Raw genomic sequence first — 27,341 nt, forward strand, 5'->3', positions numbered from 1 at the left:
AGGATCCCGTGCGGGGCAGGGGCTGCAGGGCCTGCACAAACCCAGCAGGGAGGGACCCCACCGTACCCGCTGCGGGCATCGCCGGCGGCGGCGGAGTCCTTGAACAACCGGGAGCAGCCGGAGCCGGGAGGGGTGGGCAGGAGCGGAGGGGAGGAGCGGGCAGAGGCTGGGATGGGCTGGGAGCGGAGCTCACCTGCAGCCGGGCCACCAGGGCAGGGCAGAGGTTCTGCTTCCACGGGGGGAGGACCATGAGGAAGGTCGAGGGCTCCATCGCCTCCTCGGCCAAGGCAAACGCGGGCACGGGGCAAGGCTGGGACGGGAGGGAGCGGGAGCGGCCCCGCTGCCAACAGCGAGGCTGCGGGGAGGGAAGGAGGGAAGGAAGGAAGGAGGGAGGCACCCAGCTCCCTTCTTGCGGGGAGCAGGTGGTGACAGGCGGGATTCGGGACGGAGACAGCTCCAGCTCCGTCAGAACCCAGCCTGGAAGTGCCGTGGTTCCACCCAGCCCCCGCGGACCCAGCTCCGAACTGGGAGCTCAGGGCCCCTGCAAGGACAAACTCCAGCCTCTGGGAATATCTGGGAATTCTTTAAGCTCAGGGAGCCAGCCGGGGGCACAAAGCAGGCGTGGGGGTCACGGTGTGAAGAGGTAGAAGTTTATTGGAATATAAACATTCAGATAACCTGTAAGATAGAAAAAAACCAACAACAACATATACAGACACTTGTTGGAAGGAGACGTTGAGGTATTTATCCACCGCCTAGGCTATCACGTTTGTTTTTATTTACTTATTTTATTATTATTTTTTTTTTTCTTTTAAATAGGTAAGAAAACTAGTTAGCAAGGCTGCTGCAGCTGATTGGGGAGAACATCTGATCGCAGTCTCCCCTGGGAACGTTCGCGTTCGCCGCGGGAGCCTCCCCTCATCCCACCCTCCGCGCCTTCCCCGCAGCCCCGGGAGCGGGCCCGGGTCGCTTTTCCCCCCTGGAAGCGCCGGGGGAGGGAGCAAGCTGGGTGTTTTTTATTTTTGGCTGGTGTGTGGAGCTGGGGGAGGATGGAGCGACGCTGCAAAGCGGGAGCAGTGCCCTCGGGAACGTCCTGCTGGCAGCATCAAACCCTGAGACCTGCGCGGGGCTGGGGCGGCCCCCGCCCAGCCTCCCCCGCTCTCTGCTGGTTTCCAGCACCCCCAACCCAAAGCCTGGCAGCTCAGCAGGAGACCCGCAGCTCAGGCTGCCAGGGCCAAAGCCAGGCCGAGGGAAAGGGTTAACTCTTCACAGTCTGGATGGTCCTTGTCACCCTGGGCTGGGAAAAGGACCGGTTTATTGTTGCAGCTTATTTAACTGAGGTATCTGTTAGGCTTTCCCGACCTGATTCTTTCCCTGAATTGGATACAAAACAATCTGTTAGTCCCTGGCTAGTTCCAGTCTAGGTTGAGTAAAGCTTATAAACATTAATACTCTAGTAGTGTCCAAGCAATTCAGTGATTCGAGTGCCTTTCTGTGCAAGAAAACACAACGTTAGCAAGTGAGACAAAGCAACCCCGCCCCGGAGCAGCCTCCGCTCCCCGGGGCTGGGGAGCAGAGCAGAGGGAAAAGCAAAAAGTGCCCCAGTCCCACTCAGAGGAAACAGCCCCAACCCCACCCCCGAATAAAATAAAAAACAAAACAACACAAAAAAAAACAACCAAAAGGAAAAAAAAATAAAAATCATCTGATAGAGTCCCAGAGGCTGCAAAATCCTCTGTGAGTCTGCGAGGAGGAAATGCCAGGGAGGCTGCAGGGTCAGCCTGGCTCCCCCAGGCACAGGGAGGGCACTGGGAACAGCAGCATCCTGCTCAGGACAGGTGCATTCCCAGCTCCTGGTGCCAGCGAGCCCTCGAGGGGCAGGATAACCCCAGCACAGAGCCCGGGGCTGGGGAAAGCCAGGACAAGGCACAGATCCCTTTTTGGCCCCGTTTTCCCACCAGACACGTGTCCTGGGATGGTGCTGGATGGAGCTCAGCTCCTGGAGGGTGGGGAAGCCACTGCTCCTCTGCTCAGCCTTTCTGAACTCCCTGTCTTTGGTGATCCGTTTAGAAGCGAACACAAATAAAAGCAAACACAAAGTCAGCAAACCCACCTAACGAAACCCCCAAGCGATAGGATATGCCAATACTTCCTGAAGAGGTTAAAAAAAAACAACCAACCCAACACAAACAAAACCAACCCAACAAGTACATATCTGAGGTATTTCATCTGCTCAAAAAAACCTGACTTGGGCCTGGAGCACGGGAGGGACGTCACCAGGGCAGGAGGGATGGCAGGGACGTCACCAGGGGCACGGGGAAGGACGGGGACAGCACGAGGCCACCGGAGCAGCTGATTCACAGAGCAGGGAACTCCGGCTCTGCCTCCAGCCAGGGCTGCCAGGGCTGGGAAGGGCTGGGTTCCCTGTGCTCTGCCTCTCCCTGGGGAGCAGAAGGTTTCCCCTGCTGGGGTACAATCGGAGGGGGGGTCTGTTCAGAGCCCCAGATCCCCACATTAACCACAGCCAGGTGCCCGGCTGGATGCCAGCAGCGCCCCTGTGCTCAGCCCAGCAGAGCTCCCAGAGCTGCTCCAGGGAGCCTGGGCCAGCCCAGGGCCGGGACACGGAGCCCCAGCAGCACGCCCAGGCTGTCCCTGTCACTGCTCAGGGGACACTCAGGGGTGACACAGAGCCCCAGCAGCACGCCCAGGCTGTCCCTGTCACTGCTCAGGGGACACTCAGGGGTGACACAGAGCCCCAGCAGCACACCCAGGCTGTCTGTGTCACTCCTCAGGGGACACGGGACACTCAGGGGTGACACAGAGCCCCAGCAGCATGCCCAGGCTGTCCCTGTCACTGCTCAGGGGACACTCAGGGGTGACACAGAGCCCCAGCAGCACGCCCAGGCTGTCTGTGTCACTCCTCAGGGGACACAGGACACTCAGGGGTGACACAGAGCCCCAGCAGCACGCCCAGGCTGTCTGTGTCACTGCTCAGGGGACACTCAGGGGTGACACAGAGCCTCAGCAGCACGCCCAGGCTCTGTCACTGCTCAGGGGACATGGGACACTCAGGGGTGACACAGAGCCCCAGCAGCACGCCCAGGCTGTCTGTGTCACTGCTCAGGGGACACTCAGGGGTGACACAGAGCCCCAGCAGCACGCCCAGGCTGTCTGTGTCACTGCTCAGGGGACATGGGACACTCAGGGGTGCTCAGGGCTCCAGGGGGGAGCTGGCACCAGCCAGAGCAGCTGATGGTGCCAAAACCCTGGAGAGGAACAGGAGGGAGGCTCAGGAGCCAGAGCAGGAAGGAGCAGGAGCAGATTGCCATGGGAGGACAGGGCCAGGCAGCCCTGGCTCTCAGGATTGTCAAAACACGGAGCCGTGGCTGGGAAGAGCCCTGGCGGTTCCAGCACAATTGGGATTCCCAGCCCAGCCCCGGCCCTTTCCCTGCCCTGGTGACGTCCCGGCCACGCCTGGAGCCCATCCCTGATTGAGAAAGGCCAGGAGTGCCCCCTCCAGGGCAGGGGAACACCACAAACCCTGGGAGGAGGAGGAGGAGGAGGAGGAAACAAAGAGCAAACGGGTGGAAGGAAAGGGTGGGGGAAACAAAGCAAAAAAAGGCCGGACAAAGAGACAATGAAGGAAAACTCGCTGGCATGGGAAGGTTTCACCACCACCACCACCACCACCACCACCATCATCATCATCCTCCTGTTGCTGGCCAGCCACGAGAGCAGGTTCCTTGAGGTGAGGTATCTGTGTGCCCCGGGGCAGTGCCCGTCAGAGGGACCAGCTGGTGGAGGGCTCTGCGCCAGGCGTGCCCCGCGATGAGGTAGGGCTGGGGGAGCAGTGGGAGCTGCTGCTGCTGCTGCTGCTGCTGCTGCTGCTGCTGCACGAGCTCTGCGTTCCCGAGCCGGCCAGGAGCTGCACCACGGGCTTCTGGGCAAACAGCACCCCTGTGGGCACAGGGCAGGTCAGCCTGGCACGGGGAGGCTCTCCCACCCCAAGGGTCCCCATGGCCAGGCTGGCTCCACAGCGCTCGTGCCTGCTGCTGGAGCCACTCAACAGATCCCAAAGGGCTGCTGCCCCCGCAGAGAAGGGATTATCCCCTCGGGGTTAGGGTCAGGCAGAGCCAGGCCTCTCACTTGGGATTTGCCCAAGGATGTGCAGGCATGACGTGAGAAGGGATCTGCTCCAGCGGGGACAATTCCTGCTGGGACAGCCCAGCAAAGCTCCTCCTCAGGAGAACAGGGATAATGCTCCTTCCTACTAACACTTCCATGGAGATTTCAACCCCCTGCCCTCGGATTTTACAGCACAAGCACCGCGGCAAAGGCGCTCGTCCTGCCCAGCCCAGCGAACAAGAATCACCTCCTGCTGCCACCTGGCAGTGACCACCCCCATCCCACCCATTCCCGTTCCCAGGGGGGCTCTCCCGTTCCCAGGGGGGCTCTCCTGTTCCCAGGGGGGCTCTCCCATTCCCAGCAGAGCTCTCCCGTTCCCAGAGGAGCTCTCCCGTTCCCAGGGGGGCTCTCCCATTCCCAGGGGGGCTCTCCCATTCCCAGCAGAGCTCTCCCATTCCCAGGGGGGCTCTCCCATTCCCAGCAGAGCTCTCCCGTTCCCAGCAGAGCTCTCCTGTTCCCAGCAGAGCTCTCCCGTTCCCAGGGAAGCTCTCCTGTTCTCTCTCACCAGCGTAGGTGGTGCCGTTGATCTCCACGGACATGTTGATGCTGCCGATGCCATTGTGGGACAGGTTCAGCGCCGCCGAGTCGCCTTTGTCTGGTGCCAGGGAGGGAGGGAGGGAGGGAGGGAGGGAGGCAGAGTTAGGGGGCATGGATCCCATCCCCTCCACCCCCAGAGGTGAACACTGCCCCCCTGCTGCCCCCTCTCAGGGCGGGAGGTGCCCACCCAGCGCCCTCATTCCCCGATCCCTGCCAGTGCTGGGGCTGGATGGGGCTCCTGGCACATGGGAAATGTCCCTGCCCATGGCTTTGAGGTCCCTCCCCACCCAAACCCATTCCCTGAAGAGGCTACAAAGGTGTTGAAATGCTTTGGTGAGGCTGGGAGGTGTTTGGAAATCTTTCCCCGAGGGCAGAATTCCCAGCAGGAATTCCCTCCCCAGGAAGGGCTGGGAGCGCAGGAGACAAGCCCCGATTTAACTCTCAGCTGGATTTTGCTCGATGTGCTCGGACTGCAGCAGCTCCAGCGGCCGCTGGAGGGAGGGAAAACCCAGGGACACCCCATGAAAATCGGGATTTTCTTCCATTTCCTCAGCCTGGGGAGTGATGGGCATGGAAACAACAAGAAACTCTTCCAGGAGCTCCTGAATCTCCACGAGAGTGAGCCTGGATTTTGGGATTGCTCCTCCCCGGAGGGCAGCAAGGCCTCCCCCTCTAAAAACTCCACATTATTAACGCTGAACCTCAAGGTTGTCATCAAGCCATGCTGAGTATATCCAAACCACCTCTCCCAGCAGCTCCCAGAGCTCCATCTGATCTTTATGTGGGGAAAAGGAGGGCACAGAACACAGGACAGCCCTGACAGAGGAGGGAATCCCAGCCCTGAATCCTCAGGGCTCAGCCTGCTCCTGTCTGCAGGGAGCAATCGCTCTCAGTGTCTGGGCTTTGGCAATTCAGGGGAGATGGAACGAACACTCCTGGATAAAATTTGTATTCCCTTTCCCTGGCTCTTTTGGTTTCCATGTGAAATTCAGGTGGATTCAGCAGAGCTGCCAGGAACTGCTGCTGCTGTGGAAGAGGAACCTGCTTTGACCTTTCCCACCTCTAGCTGTGGCCAAGCACCTCAAAGCAGCACTGCTGGAGCAAGAACAGCTCCTCCCCTCCTCCCCAGCCGTGCCAAACTTCACCAGCTTGGAGCTCTGGCAACGTGGCAAAGGTCCTCATGGATTTGGAGGAAATGGATTAGGAGGAAATGGATTTGGAGGAAATGGATTTGATAGAAATGGATTAGGAGGAAATGGATTAGGAGGAAATGGATTTGGAGGAAATGGATTTGGAGGAAATGGATTTGGAAGAAATGGACTAGGAGGAAATGGACTAGGAGGAAATGGATTAGGAGGAAATGGATTTGGAGGAAATGGATTAGGAGGAAATGGATTTGGAGGAAATGGATTAGGAGGAAATGGATTTGGAGGAAATGGATTAGGAGGAAATGGATTAGGAGGATTTTTCCAGCAGGAAAACCCAACACAAGCCTGTGCTCTAACACCTCTGTGCCATGCTCTGCCTGGGTCCCCAGAGGTGTGTGACATTCCGGGCCGGGAGCCTTTCCCTCCCCGCTGCTTCCCGAGGATTTCTGTGCCTGACCTTTCCCGTTGATTTTGATCTTCATGGGGATCTGCCGGGCCACGCTGAACAGGTTGCGCTGCAGCGCCTGCTGCACCAGCCGCTGCTCCTCCTCCGACATCCGCGCCGCCTTCTTCTCCGGGGGCTCTCCCGCCTCCAGCCGCTCCCTCAGCTGCTCCAGGGTGGCCGTCCTGGCCGCCACGGCGCCCTGCTGCCCGCCCAGGCTCACGGGCACGGCCATGCGGCTCGGCATGGACACGCTCAGCGGCACGCTGTCACCTGGCCGAGGAGAGCTCGCTCAGCCACGCCACCTTCCCAACCCCCTGCTCCCACATTCCAGGCTGGAAACCACCACCGACCGCCCGGCAAACCGCCGCCGACGCGCCGCTGACCTTTCCTGACGGCCGGAGACACCCGGGGGTTGCCGGTGCCGCTGCCCGGCGCCATGCCGATGATGGGGAAGCGGATTTTGGGGGGGGACAGCAGGGAAGGAGGCGCTGGCGCCGAGGGCGAGTAGCTGAACAGGGAGGAGCTGTAGCTGGGCCGCCGGCCCTCGCGCCGGTTGCCGTCGATGGCGGCCTGGAGCTCGGCCGGGGAGCTCAGCGACTTCTTCTCGCACTCGTAGGCGTAGAGGTACTTCATGTACCTGGGGAGAGGGACAGAGATCACAGCACGTGCTGCTGGGTGAGGGAAATATCCTCAATAAACCACCCAGGATTCCCTCACAACTGAAATATCCCCAATAAACCACCCAGAATTCCCTCACAACTGAAATATTGTCTATAAATAATCCAGAATTCCCTCACAACTGAAATATCCTCGATAAACCACACAGGATTCCCTCACAACTGAAATATCCTCAATAAACCACCCAGAATTCCCTCACAACTGAAATATCCTCGATAAATCACCCAGAATTCCCTCACAACTGAAATATCCTCAAAGAATCATCCAAAATAGCATCAAAACTGAAATATCTTTGATAAAACACCCAGAATTCCCTCACAACTGAAATATCTTCCATAAACCACCCAGATTCTCTCACAACTGAAATATCCTTGATAAACAACCACAATTCCCTCAGAACTGAAATATTGTCTATAAATCATCCAGAATACCATCAAAACTGAAATACTGTCTATAAATAATTCAGAATACCCTCACAACTGAAATATCTTCTATAGACCACCCAGAATTCCCTCACAACTGAAATATCCTCAATAAATCATCCAGAATTCCCTCACAACTGAAACATCCTCGATAAATCATCCAGAATTCCCTCACGACTGAAATACCCTCGATAAATCACCCAGAATTCTCTCACAACTGAAATACCCTTGATAAACCACCCAGAATTCCCTCACAACTGAAATATTGTCTATAAATAATCCAGAATTCCCTCACAACAGAAATATCCTCGATAAACCATCCAAAATTACCTCATAACTGAAATATCCTTGATAAACCACCCAGAATTCCCTCACAACTGAGATCCAGAATTCCCTCACAACTGAGATATCCTCAAAGAATCATCCAAAATAGCATCAAAACTGAAATATCTTTGATAAACCACCCAGAATTCCCTCACCACTGAAGTACTGTCTATACCTCATCCAGAATTCCCTCACAACTGAAATATCTTCCATAAACCACCCAGAATTCTCTCACAACTGAAATATCCTTGATAAACAACCACAATTCCCTCAGAACTGAAATATTGTCTAGAAATAATCCAGAATTCCCTCACAACTGAAATATCCTTGATAAACCACCCAGGACTCGCTCACAACAGAGTGAATTTAAAATCCTAAGAACTCAGACCTTGGATCACAACACTTAATTCAAGGAAATTTTTAGGAATTACCCCTGTCCAAGGCATTTGGACCAGCACTGAACCTTACCCCTTTTGAGGAGTTTTGCCTCATGGGTTTGTAGGAGACAGAGCCTGGGGGAATGGTAAGGAGCTTCCCTCTTTGGGGCTCTAAAAACCTCCCAAAAAACTGAGTCTCCATAGAAGCTGGGATGAAATATCCCCTATAAATCACCCAGAATTCACTCACAACTGAAATATCCTCAAAGAATCATCCAAAATAGCATCAAAACTGAAATATCTTTGATAAACCACCCAGAATTCCCTCACCACTGAAGTATTGTCTATAAATAATAAAGAATTCCCTCACAACTGAAATATTACCTATAAAACACCCAGAATTCCCTCACAAATGAGATATCCTCAAAGAATCATCCAGAATTCCCTCACAACTGAAATATCCTCACAGAATCGTCCAGAATTCCCTCACAACTGAAATATCCTCACAGAATCATCCAGAATTCCCTCACAACTGAAATACCCTCAAAGAATCATCCAGAATTCCCTCACAACTGAAATATCCTCAAAGAATCATCCAGAATTCCCTCACAACTGAAATATCCTCAAAGAATCATCCAGAATTCCCTCACAGCTGAAATATCCTCAAAGAATCGTTCAGAATTCCCTCACAACTGAAATATCCTCAAAGAATCGTTCAGAATTTCCTCACAACTGAAATATCCCCAAAGAATCATCCAAAATATCATCAAAACTTAAATACTGTCTATAAATCACCCAGAATTTACTCACAACTGAAACAGCCACAAAGAATCATCCAGAATGCCATCAAAACTGAAATATCCTCAAAGAATAATCCAGAACTCTCTCACAACTGAAATATTCTCTGTATTGTCTATTCCTACATTGCTAAGGCACAGTTTCAACCCGTTCAATTTACAATTTCACTTCTACTTGTCTTTTTACTCTCCTTATCCCACTTTTCCTTCCCCATCCCTGTGCTGCAGGCGAGGTAACCAATCCTCAAAGGAAGGAGGTGCTGAATTCCCAGGCATTAAACCAGCAGGAGGAGATAAAAGGTTTATCTTTTATGGGAATTCCCTTTGGGAGCTCGTTATTCCCAACTCACTGCGTGCGCAGGGTGAAGGCAGCGCTGGTGATGGAGGTGGGCAGGTTAAGGCCTTTGGTGATTTCCCTCCAGATCTTCTTGTTGATGATCTCCACCAGCCCACCCTTCTCGGTCACCAGCTTGTAGAGCATGTAGAGATCCAGGATCTGCTTGGCCATGATGGGGATCCGGTTGATGGGAGTTCCTGCCAGGAACAAAAAAACAAGGAGCATGGAGAGGATGGAGTCAGGGAGGGGAGGAGGCTGAGGGCATGGGCAGCTTGGGGGGGATCCATCTCTCTGCTAATGGGAAATTCAGGGAATTTCAAGTAAATGATGCAGGGAAGAGCAGCCAAAGGGCACGGCCCTTCCATGGAAAATCTTTTCCTGTGGGCAAAGGGAATTACCAGACCAATAAAAACTGGAATAGAAAGAAGGGAAGTTGGGACTATTGAATGAGAGGCACAAAGGAATCAGTTTTATGAGCTCAGGGTTAAAATCCTCGGATAAAAATCCTGGCTGCGCTCCCTCATCCCCCAGGACGTGCTGTGCTGTTTGCCTGGGAACAGCAGAACCACGGGAATCAGCGCCGGAGAACATCTCTCCCCCATGGAGACACAATTTCATCCTCCCTCACATGTGCAACGCTTGGAACAACCTGGAGAGGTAAATCAAGGCTGCTCCTTCCACAGAGCCTCCAGTTTTTCCCTGAACACGCTCCCAAATAATTCCCTGACGAGGCCACGGCAGCTCTGGGCATCCCAAAGCCAGGTCCTGCTCCATCCTCCCCGCTCGGTTTTGTCGCATTTGGAGGAAAATCTGATTTTTAACCCCTCAGCACCCCTTTGGCACCTCCTGGAAGTGCTAACGCCCAAACCGAGGAGGTTTAGGCGTGGAGAGGAAGAAGGAATTAAAAAAAGCTGAAGTGGCAGAGCTTTTATTTGGCCTGGGAAACTCTGTCCTGGATCAAAGGGCCGCCTGGGCCAGGGCAGCATCCTGTCCCTACAATGGGCAGCCCCAGCCTGGCAGGAAGGCTCGGGAGGGGGCAGGGGACAATTGTGGAGTCCCCAGGCCCCGGGGGAGGCTGGTGCCAGCCCCAGCTCCCCGTTTATGGCCCTTATAAACGGGTTTATTCCGTGCCATGAAAGGAGCCCGGCCCTGCAGATGTCCTGCTCAGACATCCAAGGGGGATTTTTTTCCCCCCCTCCTGCCTTTTCTTCGGGAAGCCTGTGAGGCATTATTAGCTGCTGGTGCCAATTCCCACAGGTTAACGAGATGCTGGATAAAAGAGCCCATTTTTGCAGCCCCCCCTGCAGATTCAAAGCGTTCAGGAGCGGTTTGATCAGGTTTGGATCAATTCACATCAATCCCACCCTCCTCCCTTCTCCTTTCCCTGCCCACCGAGCGGATCCCACAGCCTGCAGCGCATTTCAGGGGCACAGATCCCTCAGGGAGCACAGAGGGAATTCCAAACCCTCCAAACTCTCTGTGGCTCCATCCCTCCCGCATTAAAAATCCTCGATTTGCTCCATTTCTTTTTCCCAAGGCTCCATTTTGTCTCGGGGCGCTGGGAGCAGGCTGACAGCGCCACGGGATCCACGGAACACTGGGAATCAGGGAATGATCAACTTACCTCGAGCTGTCACTCATCACCTGAGTCACACCAGCAGGGAAAACATGGAAATACCTCCAGAACACCCCCAAATTCCCCTTTTTTCATTAATTAGAGCAGCAAAGCCTTTGCTGGGCTGGAGGAGGATGAAGCCCCTCTCCCCCCAGCCAAAGCCACCCAATCCAATTTAGGGAATAGCATTAACTTGTCCAGAAGGGACTTTCAGCCAGCTCTCATCCAGATGGAGAGTGAAAGGGAAGAGCCATGGATAAAGCTCTCAGCAGACACTGTGAACAAATATCTGCTTTTTAATACCCTGCATTTCCCCCAAATACACTTCTACCCTTCTGCAGGTTTCACCAGCTCAGCAGCTGGGAAAATACAGAAATTCTCAATCCAGATATTCCTGTGAGAGGCACAAACATCCCCTGCATCGGCAGGGAAAAAAGGGGGAAGCATTTCCAGGGAGCTGCTCCCAGCTGGAGCAGGAGCAGCGATGGGGTCTGACCTCCCTGAACCACCTCAGCACCCCCTGGACACCTTCCCTCCCTCAGCTCTGCTTTTAAACAGGACCAAAAGTGGCCCGAAATTTCATTTATGAACTCAGCTAAATTGAAATTTAGCTGGAAACATGCATTTCTCAACTCGGCTAAACGGGGATTTCGATGGAAACACGCATTTATCAACTCAGCTAAATGTGTTTACACAGAGAACATAAATTTATCCACTCAGTTTTTATCTGAGTTTGGTTTTTTTCTCCCCCCACCACTCCCAAATAAAATCTCTCTGTCCAGCTTTACAGCAGGGACAGAATGGCTCCCAGGGGCCAGGATAATTCCATTTTCCATGCGTTCCTTCGGCACCGCCCCGTGGATCCAGCAGTGTCAGGGTCCAGCCCGGCGCATTCCCGGTGTTTTCCAGAGGGATGCGGAGCCCTCTCCTCCCCCAGCCTCGGGGAAGGCGAGAAAGGAAAGGTTTTTATTGGAAACTCCCAGAGCCGCGACAGGAAAGGCTTAAAGCCGAGAGCCCGGCGGATCCTGTGCTGGGCAGGGCTGTCAGGGGCCATGATGGATTACTGTCATCTGGCAGCGCCAGGATTAATGATCCCGGGGTCAGGGGGCAGAATTCCAGAGGGAAAGGTCAGCAGCTGGGGGCACGGCCCAAGACTTGTTGCCTTTTGATGGCAAACTCATTTTACTGTACCTCCAAGCCTCCCGCCCCGAGCACCGCCCAGCTCCCAGAGGCTGAGGAAGATCCTCCTCTCCCAGCTGCCCTGGAAAACAACTTTTCCTGCCTTTAGCAGCTCCCTAACCTGGCTGGTCCCAGCCAAATGAGGGGCAGGAGGAGCCGGTTCCCACTGGAAAAGGGGAGATGCAGATAAGTGTGGAAGGGGAAAGTGGAGTTGTCCCATGGAGAGGGAGGAGATTTTGGGATGCTGCGTCCCCAGAGGAGCTGGATTCACATTGTCTGGAGATCCCAGGGGATTGGGATCTGCGCCTGCTCCCATCCTACCCCCACTTCCAGGAGTTTAAACACAAGGAATGGTGGATTCCCTGCTGGGCTGGGAAGGAGCTGAAGGAGCAGGAATGGTTTGGGTTGAGAAGGAGCTGAAGGACAATGGAATGGTTTGGGCTGGGAAGGAGATGAAGGAGCAGGAATGGATCAGTCTGGGAAGGAGCTGAAGGAGCAGGAATGGTTTGGGTTGGAGAGGACCCTGAAGGAGCAGGAATGGTTTGGGTTCAGAAGGAGCTGAAGGACAATGGAATGGTTTGGGTTCAGAAGGAGCTGAAGGAGCAGGAATGGTTTGGGTTCAGAAGGAGCTGAAGGAGCAGGAATGGTTTGGGTTGGAGAGGAGCTGAAGGAGCAGGAATGGTTTGGGTTGAGAAGGAGCTGAAGGACAATGGAATGGTTTGGGCTGGGAAGGAGCTGGAGAACCATGGAATGGTTTGGGTTCAGAAGGAGCTGGAGAACCATGGAATGGTTTGGGTTCAGAAGGAGCTGAAGGAGCAGGAATGGTTTGGGTTCAGAAGGAGCTGGTTTTCTGAGGAGAAAGGTGGCCATGATCTGGATTTCTGGAATCAAGCGTTTCCCCAGAGGAAGGCTGGCTGGAGCCATAAACATTCCTGGCCTTTCAGGGAATGTCTCCCCTTCCAAAGCCTCCTCTATTCCAGGCAGACGGATCGGGAGCCTCGGGGGCATCCTCAGAGAGACCTCAGTGGCCCCTCTGTGCCAAGCTTGGAAAACCTGCTGGATTTGCAGCCTCCCGGAGCTCCTGAGGGGGCTGAGGGAGCTGGGAGCCCCAGGAAAGCCTGGAATGGCTGGGTTTACACACGGGAAGCAGCTCCTGGGGAAGGGGATTAACCTTGGAGCGTCCTCTCCCTCCCATCCAACACCACCCCAGGGCTTTGCTCTCCTCTTCTCCACCCTCCCGTAGCCAAACCTGGGAGTCAGACCCCGACTGAGGGAAAACTGCCCCAAAACAACAGGCCCCAACCCTCAAAAAAAAACCCTGAGAGTTTGTGCCGAATTCCAGGGAATTTCAGGAGTTTGCTTGGCCCCCGTGCTGGAGATTCCCGGGGCTTGTCCTGCACAAAGGGCACTTAATCACACCCAGCTCTGTTTTCCCAACCACCTCCCACCTTTCCCTATCCAATTTCCCTGCCCAACTGCCCAAGTTTCACAGGCAGGGAACAAAGGAGGTGAGAATCCTGAGTGTTTGGACATTGGAATCCTGCTGAAACGTGCCCCGGAGTGAGAAAATAGGCAGGGAAAAGACATTTTTAAGCCACAATCTGGAGCAGGTACATAAAAAAAGCTGCTCTTCCCACTCCAAATATGTTGGGAGGAGATGCTGGAAGGGGCAGCCAGAAGGAACAGGTTTTCCCCAGGAAGCTGGGAAAGTCCACAGGGATTTAAAACAATATTGAGCCAAATCTCCAGAACAGAACTCGGTATTTCTTTCGAGGGAGGCGCGGTAATTCCGTGGGGTGTGGGAATTCCCAGCCAAGCAGAAGGAAAATTTCATTTTACAGCAGCAAATCAACACAGCCCCCACGCTGCCTCAGCTCCTGGCTTGCCCAAATCCCTCTCCAAGGACAAATCCTGGCTGGTTCAGGGGGTCAGACTGAGCTTTATGGGCTTTGGTTCTCCAGAGTTGGGATAAAAAGGAACAGGGATCCCATGGAGAGCTGCAATCCCTGATCCTGGAATGGGGATCCCATGGAATGGAGATCCCATGGAGGTGCAATCCTTGATCCTGGAATGGGGATCCCTGGAATGGGGATCCCATGGAGAGCTGCAATCCGTGATCCTGGGGATCCCATGGAGAGCTAAAATCCCAAATTCTGAAATGGGGATTCCATGGAGAGCTGCAATCCCTGATCCTGGAATGGGGATCCCATGGAGGTGCAATCCTTGATCATGGAATGGGGATCCCATGGGGAGCTGCAATCCCTGGAATGGGGATGCCATGGAGAGCTAAAATTCCTAATTCTGGAATGGGGATCCCATGGAGAGCTGCAATCCCTGATCCTGGAATGGGGATCCCATGGAGAGCTGCAATTCCTGATCATGGAATGGGGATCCCATGGGGAGCTGCAATCCCTGATCCTGGGAATGCCATGGAGAGCTGCAATCCCTGGAATGGGGATCCCAAACACCCTTCACCCAAACTAAACCCAAAGCAAAGCTCCTCTAAGCCAGGACCAGACAAACTCCTCACTCTGTTTTCCCGGGAAATTACTTCCAATGTGATTTTGTTTGGAGGTAAAACAATATTCCCTCTAAACCACTGTTTCCAGCTGCTTAAAGGGATAATTAATGCTTACTTTTCTAGAAAAGGTTGGTTTTTTATCCCCCAGATCTGTCCAAAGGGAAAGTTACAAGTTTTTTTCCAAATTAGAGGAAAAAACAAATTCTCCTGCCTGCCAAGAATGTTTGGTTTTATAATAAAAAGGGGGAGAAAGTTTGGGTTTTACTGGAAGGGGCAGCTGCTAACTTCTCCTAAATAACTGGAATTTGCAGGTAAACTACCCCAAAATACCAAATGAGGATCTGCTAGAGGCTTTTGGACCCCTGGCAAAAAAAAAGGTGGATGAGCAAGGCATTCCCTGGAGGAGATTTTGGGATGCTGCGTCCCCAGAGGAGCTGGATTCACATTGTCTGGAGATCCCAGGGGATTGGGATCTGCGCCTGCTCCCATCCTACCCCCACTTCCAGGAGTTTAAACACAAGGAATGGTGGATTCCCTGCTGGGCTGGGAAGGAGCTGAAGGAGCAGGAATGGTTTGGGCTGGAGAGGACCCTGAAGGAGCAGGAATGGTTTGGGTTGGAGAGGAGCTGAAGGAGCAGGAATGGTTTGGGGTTGGAAGGACCCTGAAGGAGCAGGAATGGTTTGGGCTGGAGAGGAGCTGAAGGAGCAGGAATGGTTTGGGTTGGGAAGGAGCTGAAGGAGCAGGAATGGTTTGGGTTGGAAGGAGCTGAAGGAGCAGGAATGGTTTGGGTTGGGAAGGAGCTGAAGGAGCAGGAATGGTTTGGGTTCAGAAGGAGCTGAAGGACAATGGAATGGTTTGGGTTGGAAGGAGCTGAAGGAGCAGGAATGGTTTGGGGCTGGAGAGGAGCTGAAGGAGCAGGAATGGTTTGGGTTGGAGAGGACCCTGAAGGAGCAGGAATGGTTTGGGTTGAGAAGGAGCTGAAGGAGCAGGAATGGTTTGGGGTTGGAAGGAGCTGAAGGAGCAGGAATGGTTTGGGTTGGAGAGGAGCTGAAGGAGCAGGAATGGTTTGGGTTGGAGAGGAGCTGAAGGAGCAGGAATGGTTTGGGTTGGAGAAGAGCTGAAGGAGCAGGAATGGTTTGGGTTGAGAAGGAGCTGAAGGAGCAGGAATGGTTTGGGTTGGAAGGAGCTGAAGGAGCAGGAATGGTTTGGGTTGGAGAGGACCCTGAAGGAGCAGGAATGGTTTGGGTTGGAGAGGACCCTGAAGGAGCAGGAATGGTTTGGGTTCAGAAGGAGCTGAAGGAGCAGGAATGGTTTGGGTTGGAAGGAGCTGAAGGAGCAGGAATGGTTTGGGTTGGGAAGGAGCTGAAGGAGCAGGAATGGTTTGGGGCTGGAGAGGAGCTGAAGGAGCAGGAATGGTTTGGGGTTGGAAGGAGCTGAAGGAGCAGGAATGGTTTGGGTTGGAAGGAGCTGAAGGAGCAGGAATGGTTTGGGGCTGGAGAGGAGCTGAAGGAGCAGGAATGGTTTGGGGTTGGAAGGAGCTGAAGGAGCAGGAATGGTTTGGGTTGGAGAGGAGCTGAAGGAGCAGGAATGGTTTGGGTTGGAGAGGACCCTGAAGGAGCAGGAATGGTTTGGGGTTGGAAGGAGCTGAAGGAGCAGGAATGGTTTGGGGTTGGAAGGAGCTGAAGGAGCAGGAATGGTTTGGGTTGGAAGGAGCTGAAGGAGCAGGAATGGTTTGGGGTTGGAAGGAGCTGAAGGAGCAGGAATGGTTTGGGTTGGAGAGGACCCTGAAGGAGCAGGAATGGTTTGGGTTGGAGAGGAGCTGAAGGAGCAGGAATGGTTTGGGCTGGAGAGGACCCTGAAGGAGCAGGAATGGTTTGGGGTTGGAAGGAGCTGAAGGAGCAGGAATGGTTTGGGCTGGAGAGGACCCTGAAGGAGCAGGAATGGTTTGGGTTGGAAGGAGCTGAAGGAGCAGGAATGGTTTGGGTTGGAGAGGAGCTGAAGGAGCAGGAATGGTTTGGGCTGGAGAGGAGCTGAAGGAGCAGGAATGGTTTGGGCTGGAGAGGACCCTGAAGGACCATCCAGTTCCACAGCAGGGACACCTCCCACCATCCCAGGCTGCTCCAGCCTGGCCTTGGGCACTTCCAGGGATGGGGCAACCTGGGCTAACACCAACTCTGGTGGCTCCAAGTGCCATCAGAGCCCTGGGAGGAGGGGAAGGGACAGCAGGGCCACGTGTCCTGCTCTGCCCCAGCCTCGCTGTCCCCCTTCCTTCCCAGGGCACATCCCAGGAATAAAACCCCAAAGGGCCACTCCAGCCTCCCTCTCCCAGCCTGTTCCCACTGCTCCAAGGTTTTTTGGGATCCAGGCAGCTCCTCAACCTGGGATTGGGATTTTAGAAACACTTCGCTCTCAGAGAGGAGAAGAGCTGGATTTGGGTTTTTTTGGGGATTTTAGAAACACTTTGCTCTTGGGAGAGGAGCAGATTTGGGTTTTTTTTTTTATTTTAGAAGCACTTTGCTCTCAGGAGAAGAGTGGATTTTGGTTTTTTTGGGATTTTAGAAACACTTTGCTCTCAGAGAGGAGCAGATTTGGGGTTTTTTTGGGGACAAGGCAGCTTGTCAGGCTGGGATTGGGATGTTTGTCAGCACACAGTGAGAAGTGATGCCTGAATCCTTACGGTTATCCCTGGATAGGCTGAACAGCTCCCAAAAAACCCCACAGCAGGATTTCCACCTACTCCCTGCCACCCAAAACCCTGGGAAGAGCAGGAATGGGAAAAACACGGGCACACAGCTGCTAAAAAATATTCCCTTTGCAGGATTGGCACAGCAGTTGGGATTAGGGATGGAGGAGAAACCACCTCCTGCAGCTCAACCCACACTCTGCCCAGTTTTCCCAGTCTTCCCATCAACCTGGAGAAACTGGGCTGGCTGAATTCCATAAATCCAAACATTCCTGGTCTCTCTGAGCTCCTCTCCCCCACAGATGCAGCAGCAGGCAGGAAAACAAGGGAGTCTCCAGCTGATGGAAATCTGCACTCCTCCAGCTGGTGAGCGGCCCAGCCCCAACCCTGGGAGTGTTAATTATCAATAATTAACGGGGAAGAGGAAGCAGGAGCTGGAGCACGGGGTGGATTTCCAGGCCCTCTGCAATCCATCCTGCCTCTGCCCTCGAAAGCCAAAAATTCCAGCCAAAAAACCCCTCTCAGCCTGAGTTTAACAACTTGGAGCTGCTGGAGAGGGAAAATCCACGTGGGAAAAAGGCTGTGTTGGATGGGTGTTGCTTGGGAAGAGTTCCCAAGTGGCACCCTTGGAGGGACAAGAGGGCACCCCAAACCTTCAGAGGTGCTTCTTTTATCCAACACCACATTTCAGCACATCTTAATTACCAACAGCCTGCACTGAGAGCTGGCTTTGGAAAACTGACAGCCTGGAAATCACCAGGAAAAGATTCCTGGGATTTTCAGGGTATGGACAGCACCAGCACTACACTGGGAGGTGAAGAAATTTAAGTGACAGGGCAGATTTTCCCTACTGCTTCCCCAAGGGAAATGCCCCAAGTGTTTTTAGCTCCTGGATTTGTTATTTCAGCCTCAGGAGGGAGGAATTCCCTTTCCTGCCCCGTTTTACTCATGGAACTCAAGCAAGAGGCACTCACCCCTCTTCTGCATGAAGATGAAGAGGTCATCCAGGAACTCCTTGCGCTCAGGATCGCTGTCCAGCTCGTAGAGCTGCCAAGGGAGGAATGAACCAGAATGAGGGCACAGCTCACAGGGAGACAGAAAAGAAAGGAATACTGACAAAGGAATAAAGGAAGGCAAAGAGGGGAAATGGGGAGAGGCTCCTGAGGGATTTGGTGGTCTGAGGAGTCTCACTCAGCCCCTCAGGGACTCATCCAGGCACAAAGCCTGCCATCCTAAAGGGAACGGGATTCCCAGAGCTGGGAAGGATCTCCAAGGGGATCAGATCCAACCCTCAGCTCAGTCAGTGGCGCAGAGCAGCGCTGGAAACCTCCCTGCAGCTCCTCCCTTCCTCCTTTAGGGATTGGCACCTAAGTGCCAAAGCCCTGGAAGGAGGAGATGAAAGGACAGAGCTTCCCTGTGCGCCTGGCAGTGCCTCCAAATAAACCAAAAACCTCCAGAAATCGGCTCAGAATCCGTTTGCTGCGGGAATCCTTTTTTAGCAGAAGGTTGGAAACGCTCAAATCATTCGAATGAAGTTCCCCAGGCAGCGGGTCCCTAAAGTACAGAGGTTTTGGGGGCTGAATTCCTGGGGAGCTCTGGGAAGGGCAGAGCTGCATTAGTTTAGTTTAAACTGAGCTCCTCCAGCTGCTGTGACACATCCAAATCCAAGAGCATGGGATTCCAGAGGGAAAACGTTCAAACCCCAGCTGGAGCAAAACCCAGACTCGAGTTTTTAAATTTTCAAAGTCCGGTTGTTAATTCAAACTCTACCCCAGAGCAAACCAGCCCCAAATCACAGGACAAAGCAGTTTTCCCCACAAATTCCCTCCAGGGAGGGCTCTGCCATGGATCAGGAGGAGAATTCCCCAAATTCCCCCTTCCCAAAGCACCTGTGCCCAGACAGACCTTGGCAAAGTCTCGGGAGATTTCTCTGCCCCGGCATCCGTCGCCTTCGTCGCTCCAGGTCACGCTGCCGTTCTGGGGAGGGAAAAGCAGCAAAGGAGGGAAGGATTCCTAAGGAAAGGCTCCAGAAGGTTCCAACACACGGATTTTTAGGCACAAACACACAGAAAAGCAGCTGCTGGCTTAGCCCGAGGTGACAAGAGAGGTGGAGGGGGGCATTGGTGCTTTTGACAGAATTTCCTGGGATCTCTCACACAAAAGGGAACTGGAATTTCACCCCCCAGGCACATTCCCTCCCCTCCTGAAGAGCAGGATACCAGCTCCTTCCTCTGTGGCTCTGCTGGAATGAGATCCAGCTCCTAAAGAGGCGCTGCTTTTCCTCCCTGTGTCCATCTTCTTTTCCAAGGGCACATCCCAGAGCCCCCCCAGTGAAAGGTGTTAGATTCCTTCCCATCCTCCAGGTGACACACCTGGAAGAGCCCTGCCATCGTCCCCACGCTTCCCTGGAAAACCAGGAGCAGAAGGAGGGGAATAATCCCTCTGGAAAGCTGCTTGGTACCCTGACTCCCGGGAGGATGTGGATTTTCCCCCCTCCCCGAGAAATGGAAAGCTCGGCTTTGCTGGATTAAGGCTCGTTAAAAGGATTAATCTGATTAGACCCTATTCCACTTGGGAAATCACCACCCTGGAATGGTCTCTGAGGGCTGGACACCAGCAGCTCCAGCTGGATGGAAGGCCAGGATGATCCTGAAATAAATCCAGGCACCAACTCCGTAAAGTCCCGTGGGTGCTGGAAAAAGGAAGGAAGAGCCAAATCCACCCTGACAAACACACGGAGAGAAAAGCTGCCAGCACCCCCAAAAGCAACCCCTGGGAATTCCTCCCTGGGAATCCTGGAGTGGCTCCAGCACCCCAAATCCCCGAGTCACCTGGCTGGGAGACACACACTGAATCAGGAAGATGAGCAGCTGGGCCACGCCTCCATGCCCGATCTCGAGACCCGGAATGAGCTCCCTAATGCCCGCTGATTTGGTTTGAGCCAGTAATTCCTGCTGGAAAGTCAATTACCCCATCAACTGAGAGATATTTAATGGGGGATTATTGCCACTTCTGTTCTGTCAGCTGTTTGCAGCGGAGGATCAATTCCCAGCCCTCTCCAGGCAGGGATCCGGGGTTTGCTCGCAGGAGGATCCATCCCAATGTCCTTTCTCCTGGAGCCTCTCTCCCTCTCCATCCAGCAGAGATTAAACCCACAGATTTCTGCTCATTATGGAAGCATCCAGCTGCTCCTAAAGCCCTACTGACTGTTTTCTGGGATCAAATCTGGGGAGCAGCCAGAATCAGACACAGTGGGGGCAGCAGGAATTTCCCATCCTGGACCCTCCACGCTCCTGAGGCTCAGGGATTTGGGAAGGTTCAGCTTTCTTTGGCTGCTCCCTTCCCAGGTTTGCTCTTGGATATAAATCCAGAGGGCAGAACTGGCTTCCAGAGGGAATTCTGGTCACGCTGAGAGCTTATTCCGCTACATTTGAGGGCAGGGATGAGAAAGAAGGAGGCAAATTCCCCCCCGGCAGTGGGTTTGAACTTGGGATAATTCCCAGGGGGAAAACTTTTAAAGGGCTTAAAGACTCTTGAAAAGTTGAACAGAACACATTTGGGTTGTTCTCTAGGGAATAATAAAAAAATGGGTGATTAGAACAGAATGGGAATGGAATAATTCCATCCCACTTCCCACTGCTCCAGCCTGGGAATCTCAGGAGTGCCTCCTGGGAAAAGGAGCTTAGGGGGAGCTGGAGCCACCAGGCTTTGGCCATATGGCCACCAAACCAGCAGGGCCAGCTCTCACCTGGCGTGACCCTGAGGGCTCTGGGCAGCCTCAGCACCTCCTCCTGCAGCAGCTGAAAAGGGCTCAGGGACAAGGAGAGGGCTCCTCAGCCCGGGGCATGGAGATGTGGGGATGGAGCAGGGCATGGCAGCCCAGCAGCAGGGAATGAAGCTGTGTTTATCCATGGAAAGCCGTATTTATGCACAGAACAGGTCCTTCCCCAGGCCCCAGCACTGGTGGTGATCCTGACTCCAGCACAGGGAAATCACCAGAAGTGCTCCAGATGCCCCACAAAATCCCTTCTGCCCATCAGGAGAGCTTGGGCTCCAGCTTCCCTGCCATTCCCACTGGGAAAACAGAACCTCCTCCTCTGCAGGGACGGCAGGAGAAGCCAATAAATCCCTGCAGGGCATCGGGGGACCCTGGGAGAAGCTGTGACACTGGGATCCCCACAAACACTTCCCGCTCTCTCCAGGACAAAACCTGAGGGATAACAACTTGTGCCATCAGATCCAGACTCATTCTGCCCCTCCCCACTTTGGACAGCAGTTTTAGGCCAGGAATCTGCTGGAATACCTGCCTGGGGATGAGGCTGAAGGCCCAAGGAAACCCCTCCCCTGCCACATGGGTCGAGTCAATGAAAAGGGACGGGGGCTGCAATTTCAGGATTATCAGGGAATCCACAGAAATTCCTTCTGTGGGCAGAGTTAAGCCCTAGGAAGTGAAACAGATGCTCCCAGAAAGAAAACTGTTGTAGTACAAAGGCTGATAAGATCAGGGCTGCTGCCCCGAGCTGCAAGTTCTCAGGCAGGGAGAGCCAAGGGGTAATTACTGCCCACACCAGCTCTCCTGGAATGGGAATCAACCCTTCCCTGCCTTCCTAATAACAGAGCTCAATTCAGCTTCAAAGGCAGCCCTCGAAAACATTTTAGTGATTTCAGGAATGGCAGGGAGGATGGGGAAGGGAAGGGCTGAGGTTTAACCGATTAATTGCTTTTTTTTCTTTAATTAAGTTCCTTCCGTGAGCAAACAGGAACCTGCTCCCTCATCCTTGAGGAAAAGCTGGGCTCTCTGAACGCCTCCTGTTCCCAAAGACTCGGAGGAATCAGCCAAAAGCCGAGTGCCAAGACTGATTTGGAGTGAGAAGAGGGATGCCAGCCCGGAGTCACGGCTTTACCCCGGAGCGAGAAAAACGCGAGGAAACAACACATTCCAGCTCCTCACACCTCCTGTCTCCAGCCTGAATTCCCGGGAACTGGCACTGCAGGAGACAAGCTGCCACTACTCCTATAAATAAGTGTGGCACCTGAACAAATCCCACGAGTCTGCTCCTTTTCCTGCCTCCGGATCCAGCACAGCCTAACTCACCTGTGGAATTCTGCAGGTGAGGAGCTGGGGAATCCTCTGAAGCTAAGCCAGGGATTTCAGGAGAAGCAGCAAAGGGAGAATCCAAAGCAGAAGAAAGAGCAGGTGTTTGCTCTCAGCTGGCAACGAGGGATCTCCCCCCACCGCAGCATAAAAGGGAAAATATCCCCAAAGGGCCTGAAAATCCAACCTTGGAATAACCACAGGGAGAAACCCCCCGTGTGAAATTCCCCTTTTTTCCCTTTCCATCCTGGATTAATGGCTCTCCCCTGAGCAATCCCTGCACTCTGAGGTTATGGAATGCCAGCCACTCGTTCCCCCAGCAAAGGCTCAGTAATTATTTTAAGTAATTATTTTAATCAACAGCCTGACCTCTGGCAAGGTTCAGGTCTCAGAGATTTCTGGGAAGAGCCATCCCCAAAATCCCGGGCACAAACTGCTACTGGTGAGAGTCCCACTCTCTCAGGCCTGGAAATCTGGGATTTATTCCCACATTCCTGATGCAAACACCGGTGCTGGTGCTGCAGCAGCCCTGGTGGAGCAGGGGGAAGCAGCATCCAGCCCTGCTCCTGTTTCTCTCTGCTCAGCTTTCCCGGGAATCAGCGGCATTCCCAAGCAACGTGAGCACCCACGGGATGAGGACCCAGCAGGTGCCCAACCCCTGGAATTAAACCCTCACTTTTCCCCAAAACCAGCCCTTTTCCAGGAGCTGGGACAGGTTTCAGGGCATTCCAGAGGGCTGGAGGAGTCCCTGTGCTGACAGAATTCCCCATCACTCCAAAATCCAGCTCGTTCCCATCCTTTCGCCCGCAGCCTCGTCCCACAATTATTTCCTGGGATGGGACAGAAGTGGCTTCTTTTTCCTGGTGGCTCCCAGATTCCTGCCTGGGAAATCTCCGTGTCCTGGGCAATCCCAGGCTCACAATTCCAAGGGATGCTTTTCCCCAAGGCTTCCAGAAGAACCCAGAATCACCCCTGAGGAAAGGAAGGAAGTGACTTTTCCCTCTCTGTTTCCATGAGCATCCTGCATCCCAGGAATGCTCTCAGAGCAGGGCACAGGACTGGCAAAATAAACTGAAAAAAAGAAAAGACTCATCCAAAAATAATTTTGGAAACAAAGCGGAGGATCTAATTTATCCTGGATTTTTTTCTGCCCATAAAAGACAGAGAGCAAAGGAAAGAGCCCACCCCTTTAAAAGATGCCTGGATATTAAAGATTCCAAGGAATTAAACTCACAGCTCCCCACACAATTCCCTCCCTTTCCTGCCACTCCAGGCCCCCTGGTTTTATTTCCCAGCTGGGAACTGGGCATCAGCAGCTCCATTTGGATCCCAACTGTGGATCCAAGCCAATGGCTGTGCCAGGGACAAAATTTTGGGGCAACAGGGCCTTTTCCTGCCACGTTTTCCCACTGTTTCCCAGAGCACAGCTCCACTACTTCTTTCTAACCCACTCCTGAGCTTGGTGTCTGTGGATTCCTCCCATTCCTGCCTTTCCCAGCAGCAAAAAGTGGTTTTGAGTTTTTCCTGCTGAACCTCTGGGCACTTTGGGCTGCCGGATTAAAGTGGCCCAGGCACAGGAATAGTCCAGAGCACGTGGAATGATGTTTTATTCCACCTTTTTTTCCTCCTCTTCCACACAAGGCAAGGCCAGCCCTGGCTGGTTTCAGGGCCAGCAAGATCTGCAGGGCTCTCACCAGGAACAAAATTTTGTTCTCAAGGAACAAAACCAGCCCCGGACTAAGCCGAGCTTATTTGGCTTTTTAAAGAAATAGATCCCTTAAGACCTGAGCCCTGCCTCCTGTTCCCCACCCAGAGCCCTGAAAGAGGAAGTTTTCACCACTCCCATCCAGTAAATTCCGAGGCCCCTGACTGACAAACCCTCCTTGTTTCCCTGCAGGAGCTTCAGCAATTCCCTCTCCCCCGCCCAGCTCCTTGGAGGAAAACCAGCAGCAAGTGTTTCCCCAGGGTGTTTTACAGCCCAGTTCCCCGATGAGCTGGGCTGGGAGCTCCCACCTGCTCTGCAGGGACAGATCCCAGCGATCCACTGACATTCCTACTGGGGGAATGATTCCACCATCTCCAGGCTATGAGGAGAGAAACGTGGAATTAACCTCCCACGAGGCAGCAGTGGGCTGGCTGGCCCTTTCCTTTCCCCTTTCCTTTCTCCTTTCTCCTTTCCTTTCCTTTTTCCTTTCCTCTCCTCTCCTCTCCTCCTTCCCCACACATGGAATATAAAGTGGCTCTGCCTCCCAGGATCAGGATCATCTCCCTGCCTGCCCATGCCAGCCCTCGGAAATTCACAATTCCAGCATCCCAGAAAGAGATCAAGGACAAGAAACAAACACCAGGCTTTTCCCAAAATCCCAGCCCACAAAGGCTCTCACGGAGCAGGGACTCCACCCCAAGCTGGAAATCCTTAAAGCCCTCTGGCTTTGGGAATTCTTTGGGAATCTCTTTCTGGAGGAGAGTGCTCCGGAGTGCCTGTGAGGATGGAGGTGGTTTTTTGGGAGGGGGGAATGGCAGCACTGACCTGTTTGAGCTGCTGGTCCAGGCGCCAGCCGGGGCGCCCCGCTGGAGCTCCGGGATGCTTGGCAGAGTCTTTGCCTTGCTCCTCCTCGCCCTGCTGGGCGCCCCGCGGGTGCCCCACGGCCGGCACGGGGCTGGAGCCCGCTCTCTGCTTGGGATGGGCGGCTTTGGGAGCGTGGAAATACTCCAGGGCAGAGCAGCTTTCCTGGCCGGGCACCTCGGCACCGTCCTCCAGCTCAGTGCCGTCGTCTTCTTCTTCATCCTCCTCCTCATCCTCCTCCTCCTCCTCATCTTCCTCCTCCTCAGAGTTCCTGCTGCTGTGCTCCGGGGCCCGGCTGGCCGCGCTGGGGGCTCTGCCCGGGGGCACAGCAGCCGGCACCGGCAGCCGCTGGCCGATGGAGCGGGGCTGGGCAGGGAACGGCGGCGTCGGGAACGGCACCTGCGGCTCCCGGCGGCGCTCCCGGCAATCCATGGGCACCGCTGCCTGCTGCTGCTGCTGCTGCTGCTGCTGCTGCTGCTGCTGCTGCTTCTGCAGCTGCTCCACCACCGCCTGCAGCTTCATCCCGCCGTGCGCATGGCTGGGAGCCCCGGCGGGAGCCGCGCAGGATCTGCCGGGGAGACAAACGCTGCTGAGCCAGAGCGCCCAGCGCTTTCATCTCTTCCCCAGGAAGGGGATGGACGGAGCGCAGAGCCAGGGCTCTTTCCTGTGCAGGAGACCGTGAAACAATCAGCTCCGCGTTTAACAGCCTCGGGCTCCGGCTCCCATTCAATTTTCAGACTGTTTAATTGTATTTTCGAGCCGGGAGCTCGCTCTGCTCTGCCCCGAAGACACCGTCCCGAATGCCTTTGTGCGGGCACAAGCCTTCCACACTTCCTAAATAATTGCTGTTGGAAGGTCAGGTTTGGGATTTGGTGCTCCTGGAATACTGCCTTAAAAGGAGACAGCCAGGATGAGCTCGACCATATTTATATATTAAAAAAATAAATAGATAAATTTATATCCGTGCCAAGCGGGGATTTGTCGTGAGGGGCTATCCCTAAATTTTTTCTGTGCTCTAAACCCCTGCCGCTTCGTAAAAAATAAATAAATATAATTGTTTAAAGAAACAAGTTTAAGCATTATTTTTCCCCAGGGAGACGGAAATGGGAGCACAGAATCCTCGGGATCCCGGAGCTCATCCCAGCACATCCCAGCTCTGTCCGTGTCCTCCCTCCAGTTTTCCCAGCCCGAGGAGCCCGGGAGCTCTCGCAGCTCTCCATTTTTGACCTGCTGAGCCAGCACTTGAGCAAAGCCCGGCAGAACAGCCCCGGCTGGAAGCGGAGCTCGGGATAAATCCTGGAAAAGCGACGGCGCCGCTCATCTCCGGCCGCAGTTTGGACTTTGTCCTCCTCGGGGCGGGGGAAAGGTGATCAAACACATCCCATTTCGGGTTTTTTTGGGGTATAAAAACACGGCCAGCTCGGGGAAACAAAGGGAAAGCCAACTCCAAACAAACCCGAGCCCCTGCCACCTCCCACCGCCCCCGTCTGCAGCCGCACGCATCTTTCTTTAGGGAAAGAAGGGATCATTTTGGGGAAAAAACCACAAAAAACCCGTCTGGAATCAGGCAGGATTGTGCTCTAAAATAACCGAGCACCACCAGGCAGCAGGATTCCGAGTGAGAGGCAACTTCCAGGACCTGCGGAGCATCCCTATGTGCGTGCCAAACTCATTTTCCCCGCTTCCCTGGCTTTGCCCAGCTCCTTTCACCCCGGGAAAGCCGAGAAAGAGCGGAGGAGCCCAGCAAACCCGGCTCAGCAGGATCCCTCCAGGGGAAAACCGGCATTAGGACGCAAACACGGCAGCTGAGGCGAGATTTGGGGCACAAAAAAAGAGTTGAATTCGCAGCTTCGGTGCCGGGCTGGGGTGCCAAGAGCAGCGGGGATAAAAGCAGGAGAGCAGCCCGAATTTGGGAGCCTCTCCACGCCCTCTCCGAGGATGTTTGCTCGCTGCTTTCGGTGGCCCTGCCCTCCTTTTTGTTTTTCCAGCGGCACTTTTGCCGGTTCTCCGCCGCTTTTTGCGCCTCTTCCCTCACGCCAGGACCGAGTTTGCCCCAGCCCCAACCCCGCTGCGAGCCCTTTCACCCCACTTTAATCGCAGTTTTTAACCGGGAAAGAGCTTATTGCAGCAGCGAGGGCCGCTAATGGGTTCGTTAATTAATGAAGCGGTCCCGGTTTTACCCGCCCCAAGGGGAATCGCCCCGAGCCTCCCCTCAGGCGGAGACACCGAGGGGCCCCCAAGCGCCCCCCCCCTCAGCACCCCCGCGGCTCCCCCGTTACCTCCCGTGGCGGGTCCCCGCCGCTCCGTGCGCGGCCGCCTCAGCTCCTCCTTCCTTCCTTCTTTCCTTCCCTCCTTCCTTCCTTTTTCCTCTCCCTTCCCTTCCTCCTTCCCTTCCTTCCCCCCTCCCGCCCCTTCCTCGCCCGGCCGGAAGC

The 27,341-nt window shown here is 54.2% G+C and overlaps 1 protein-coding gene across 2 annotated transcripts; it reads right to left on the reverse strand.

The window, feature by feature from the left end:
• Positions 1-754: 754 nt before the first annotated feature.
• ARID3B (AT-rich interaction domain 3B) lies at positions 755-27,341 on the reverse strand. Of its 2 annotated transcripts, XR_009278497.1 has the most exons (10): positions 27,189-27,341; positions 24,874-25,477; positions 19,154-19,225; positions 18,223-18,295; positions 9,264-9,447; positions 6,699-6,952; positions 6,328-6,585; positions 4,691-4,780; positions 3,181-3,957; positions 755-3,040 (listed from the first exon to the last, which is right to left on the reverse strand). XR_009278497.1 is itself a non-coding variant. In XM_058847315.1 (9 exons), exons 2-9 carry the CDS (start codon positions 25,429-25,431, stop codon positions 3,782-3,784), a joined length of 1,665 nt encoding a protein of 554 aa, XP_058703298.1. In that variant the 5' UTR covers positions 25,432-25,477; positions 27,189-27,341; the 3' UTR covers positions 3,052-3,781. The 2 variants fall into 2 exon arrangements, 1 of the variants encoding a protein (XP_058703298.1); XM_058847315.1 differs by lacking the exon at positions 755-3,040 and having other exon boundaries at positions 3,052-3,957.

The sequence above is a fragment of the Poecile atricapillus genome, chromosome 11 (assembly GCF_030490865.1).
Source record: "Poecile atricapillus isolate bPoeAtr1 chromosome 11, bPoeAtr1.hap1, whole genome shotgun sequence".
In the NCBI taxonomy this organism is placed as follows: Eukaryota; Metazoa; Chordata; class Aves; order Passeriformes; family Paridae; genus Poecile; species Poecile atricapillus.

What these genes read in the sequence shown, in the direction of transcription:
- ARID3B (XM_058847315.1), bottom strand. Translation starts at nt 25,431, where the DNA reads ATGAAGCTGCAGGCGGTGGTGGAGCAGCTGCAGAAGCAGCAGCAGCAG. An exon ending in GTCTCCGGCCGTCAGGAAAG is followed by an intron (nt 6,586 to 6,698) that starts GTCAGCGGCGCG and finishes CTCCTCGGCCAG; the next exon opens with GTGACAGCGTGCCGCTGAGC. An exon ending in CAACGGCACCACCTACGCTG is followed by an intron (nt 3,958 to 4,690) that starts GTGAGAGAGAAC and finishes CTGTGCCCACAG; the next exon opens with GGGTGCTGTTTGCCCAGAAG.